The 4,640-nt window shown below is 39.7% G+C and overlaps 1 protein-coding gene across 1 annotated transcript in view; it reads right to left on the bottom strand.

Annotated features, from left to right (window-relative positions):
- LOC103776735 (zinc finger RNA-binding protein-like) overlaps positions 1 to 4,640 on the bottom strand; it is a gene marked incomplete at its 5' end in the record, with an annotated part of 25,011 nt that overhangs the window by 20,267 nt on the left and 104 nt on the right. Inside the window, 5 exon segments of the mRNA XM_008944259.1 lie at positions 3 to 77; positions 1,331 to 1,549; positions 2,315 to 2,382; positions 2,384 to 2,457; positions 4,464 to 4,640. The exon segment at positions 4,464 to 4,640 is cut by the window's right edge and continues 28 nt beyond it. Of these exon segments, the coding sequence (XP_008942507.1) occupies positions 3 to 77; positions 1,331 to 1,549; positions 2,315 to 2,382; positions 2,384 to 2,457; positions 4,464 to 4,640 (613 nt within the window).

Here is a 4,640-nt window from a genome sequence, read left to right as displayed (position 1 = left end):
CTGTTGCTGCTGCTGCTGCTGGTAATAGGACGATGCAGCTGAATAGACTGCGGCCTCATAGCCAGAGTAAGAGGTACCTCAAAGATCAAAATAAAACAAACGTTACATCACTGTGTATCACTTACCCATTGTGTAACACGCCAATTGAAAACTTGTTGCATAAGGGATATGAATGATTTACTGAGATCTTGTTAGGCAGTTCAAATTTTTCTTGATGTTTCACAGTACACAAATAGGAAGCTACCAACTGTATCAGGAACATATTTGATTTTTGACACACTTGTCAATGTGCAGACACGCAGTTATGTTAGGTGTATCAAAGCAAACCTAAAGGGTTTTTGAAATTTCCTGGTACATCTGGTGAGACCAAGGATGATGTAAGAAGAATTTCAGTAAAATATTTAACAAGGGCCACTTGAAGTAGGCAGTCTTCGAGAACCAGATTTGTTATTCAAGTTTCCAAATGGCATGGAGGACAGACAACATGTACAGGAAGGCAAAAAATAATGAAGACAAAAGACAGAATGGCTAGTGCTATTACATTCTATTTCATTGACTGAAGTCGGTTTAGTGCAGAGCTGTTTGCCCACTAAAACCTGGCTATGCAGTCCCTTGATTTCTAGGATCAAAGTTGAACAAATCAAGGAAACTGGGGTTTCATACCTTCAAGCCAGTTTTCCCATAAACATTCTACATCTATTTTAATTCAACTATTTTTATCCTCTGATCAGTCTCTGCCTCAAGGAAGTCTTAAAATCCCTTTTTAAACAGAAAACAGAACAAAACAAAACAAAACATTTAAGGTAGCTATAATATGCCAGTTGATTACCATCTGGCCACAGAGTTAACATCTCGTTTTAAGTACCTACTGGATTTCTAATGCTTGAAGGAAAGCCCATTTTTCAGCACCCATTCTCCTCCTACTTTGGGTCTAGACAGCCCAAACCTAAAAGACTTACACTGGACTGCTCCTCCCTGTCTCTGTAACTGCTGTTTGATGGCAGCATGCTCCCTTCCAATTCCCCCAGGTACCATTTGTGTGGATGTGTTTCCTTATTTTTCCTATCCCACACCTTTTCTTTCCAAATCTTAACTCAGTCACAAAACACTGCGCATGTAGCAATGCCAGTGCTTTCTCACATGTAACAAAATAGGCACATACAAACATCAAACCTTTAAAGCAAATTACTTTGTCATTATAGTGATTGAACTGGTTATTTCTCAGTAGACCCTGATGCAACTGAACATGAACTGCTAAAATTACGAGTATTTAAAGCCTCTCCTATAGCAACTACAAAGATCCCAGCAACATAATGTGCAAAATTCTTACCAGAGTAAGTAACGGCTGTTGTACTGTATGTTGCGCTTTGAGTATAGGATGGAACAACAGTAGCTGCAGCTGCTACTGGCTGCACGGTAGAGGATACAGGATATATAGAAAACGTAGTTGTTGCTGGACTTGGAGTTGCAGGTTTTATTGCTGTCACTTGTCGTGTTTGCTGGGCTTGGGTATACTGAGTTGCACCTTGGCTATATCCTGCTTTCGGAGCTAATTAGGATAGAAAATAAAAGTGTACAAACCTTGGTATGTTGTATCTGAAGGAAATGCAAACCATTAAGTTATACTTAACAATATGCTGGGGAATAAATGCATAACAAGTGGGTTTTGGTGTGTTCTTTTTATTTGATTGGTTTTGGTTCTTTGTTATGGTTCTTTTTTTTCCAGTTGTGGTTATGTGTTGTGTATCATGCATGACAACTATTTAATCATGCCACAGCTCACACCAGTAAGCCTCAGATTTTTTTATTTTTAATGATGCTGCCATGTTTTAAAAAAAAAAAATTATCTTTCAGTGGTTTTACAAGAGTACACTAAACCAAAGTAAACCTAAACCTTCCTATTATTTCCACATAAAAAAAGCAAATAGGATTTATGCCTTCTAACAGTCATGATACCAATAATTAAAGAACTACATACATCAAGTAATGAAAGAATTGAAAAAGTCTTTCAAATGAACCCACCATTGGTTTCAGCAAGGTTTCCAGACAAATCAACCCAAAGTTTGCCCAGGAGTATGTTTTGAGTGTATCCAATAACAACCCAAACTTCAGATCTAGCTACCTGTGGCAATGTCGCAATAACGTTCCAATTCTAGGTGCAGATTTTTCTACACATTGACAGAGATTACCTGACATAACTTTTTTTAAAAAAACAGAGAGTCTGGATAACATGAAATAGTCAAAAAACTGCTTAAGGTATGGAGGTAGTGCACATTCTGTGCCTGAAGAGGGCCGTTTGAGACGTGGCACTCACCTGTCTGGTAGTAGGACTCGGCGACCGAGGGCTGGGGCTGGGCGGCAGCAGCCACTGCCGCCGCGGTCCGCCGGCTGCTGGTAGTACTGCTTGCTGTCGTAAGCCACGGCGGGGGCAGTAGATCGGACGTACGAATAGGAATCCTGAAAAGAAAACCCAGCACACCTCTCCTTCAGGCATATAGCTGAAGTAATAGAAGCCAACAGCAGAGTCAAAGAAACAATGTATTCTTCTTGTGGTCTACTGAAGTAGACTTAAAAAAACCCCAACATCTACAGACACACTATGTACAAATAAATGCATGAGAGAAATTAAATTTATGTTTACACATAGTGTAAGCCCGAGAACAACCCTGATGGTCTTTGTCAGACTTAATACAGAATTAACCCCAAGCTATTAAATCACTTCCCCTATCAAATTAGTTTGGTACTGAAAAGCTACTACTCCCACTAGTTTTTCATGACGACTGTATTGGATTACATTTCTGTAAAACATGAAGTAAAACATCCCTACAGATATCCACAAAATGTGAATTTCTACACTTCACAAATTCTCAAGTTTAGAAACATGACCCGAGATTTGCTTTAAAAATGCCATCATTAAGGATACTCTTCTTGGTTATGTAAAGCCTTCTTTACTTTTTTGTTGTATCAACCAGCCCATTAGGGAACCTTATCTGTTCTATAATGGCAAGGCAAGTAGCCTGTTTACACCTTGAGATCTCAGGAGATGGCCAGTAAACTTCGAAGGGGAGGGCCCGGAAGCCACTGTTATGTATGTCTATATATTCTCTCATCCTCCCCATGTTTATGTTTATGTTTGTAAAGCATAAAGTGTGGATCAGCTGAGGGGGTAGTGAGGCATGAACTATCATAGCTGGAATGTACTAACGTATACAAATTATTTTTATTTCCAAGAAATATAACAATAATAACTCTTTTCCCAATCAGCCTGTGTTAACTGGAATTATTTTTGTTTCATTTAGGCAACTCTCTTTTCCATCAAAATATAGCTAGTAACTGACATATGTTATGGGAAAACCTCCTATGTTACTATACATTACAATTCAATTATATGTAATAAATTATAGAAGCTATACAAAAGAATTGAGAAAATGTGGCAGTAATACAGCCCTTAAAAACCCCCAACAAAATATTAATTAGGTAGTGCCTTGGTAAATTCAGAACTAAAAAGTTTAAAAATTATTACAAGAGACATACTATTTCAACATCCAAGATGAAAACAGATATACAGTTCCCCTTTGTAAAAGCCTGTAGCCACACCAGGTTAGGCAGTCCTCTCTCAAAGGCTACCCAAAAACTACCCATAGGGTAGTTCCTCCCCTAGGGCAATCTTCTATTTTCACGTGTTGGTTACTACCACTCCTGTGTCAACTAGGAATCTGACAAGGGAACTACTTCTACTGCCACTGAAAATTTTTATTGGAACAGTTTTTTTCTGCTACATCAGTTCCATGACCCAGTTTACTGCATGCCACTGAAAAATTTAAGCCAGCTAAGACAAGAAAGACAGTGCTACTCCCTTCTGAAGTAGTTTCACATAATCACTTGGAGGTAAACCTCAGTTCATTGCTTATCCAGAAGCACAGAATAGATTGGAATAGTTGGTAGGGACTTTATGAATTATCTAGTTCCAGCCACCCTGCCATAGGCAGTAACACCTTCTACCAGACCAGGCTGCTCAAAGACCCATCCAATCTGGCCTTGAACAATTCAGGGATGGAGGCACCCAAAACCTCTGTGGGCAATCTGTTCAAACTCAGTGTCTCACTACCCTCACGGTGAGGAACTTCTTCCTTATATCTACCTAAATCTACCCTCTTTCAGTTTAGAGCCATTACCCATTGTCCTGTCCCTGCATGTCCTTGTAAAAATTCCCTCTCTAGCTTACTGTGTGAATGTTTAAATCTCAGCTACTGCAGTACTAGTATTGATATTCGCCTACCTGGGCCATACAAGACTGCAGTAACTTCACATTCTATCAGATTCTGCCACTACATAGTTTGAGTTGTGTTTCAAACTGATTCAGTGAAGAAAAAAATATAAATATTATCCCGCTCTTAGCCAAACAAGCCTCTTCCTTTCAACATATTTAAAAATCATACAACAGAAGTAATTTTTTAACCCACCTGGTAATTCTGTGTAGTAACAGGAGGTGGCGGTGGTGGAGCTTCTTGTTGTCTCTGTGTATAACCATAATCTGTAGCTGTGTGTGCTGTAGGATAGCCCCCATACGCAGCTGCTGTCGCCGCAGCTGCAACAGCTACTGGGGCCGGCCTGGCGACGGCGACCGTGGCCGCTGCTGG

The sequence above is a fragment of the Merops nubicus genome, unplaced genomic scaffold, assembly GCF_000691845.1.
Source record: "Merops nubicus isolate BGI_N331 unplaced genomic scaffold, ASM69184v1 scaffold7677, whole genome shotgun sequence".
NCBI classification, from domain to species: Eukaryota; Metazoa; Chordata; class Aves; order Coraciiformes; family Meropidae; genus Merops; species Merops nubicus.
This window is presented reverse-complemented; position numbering and strand designations above follow the sequence as displayed.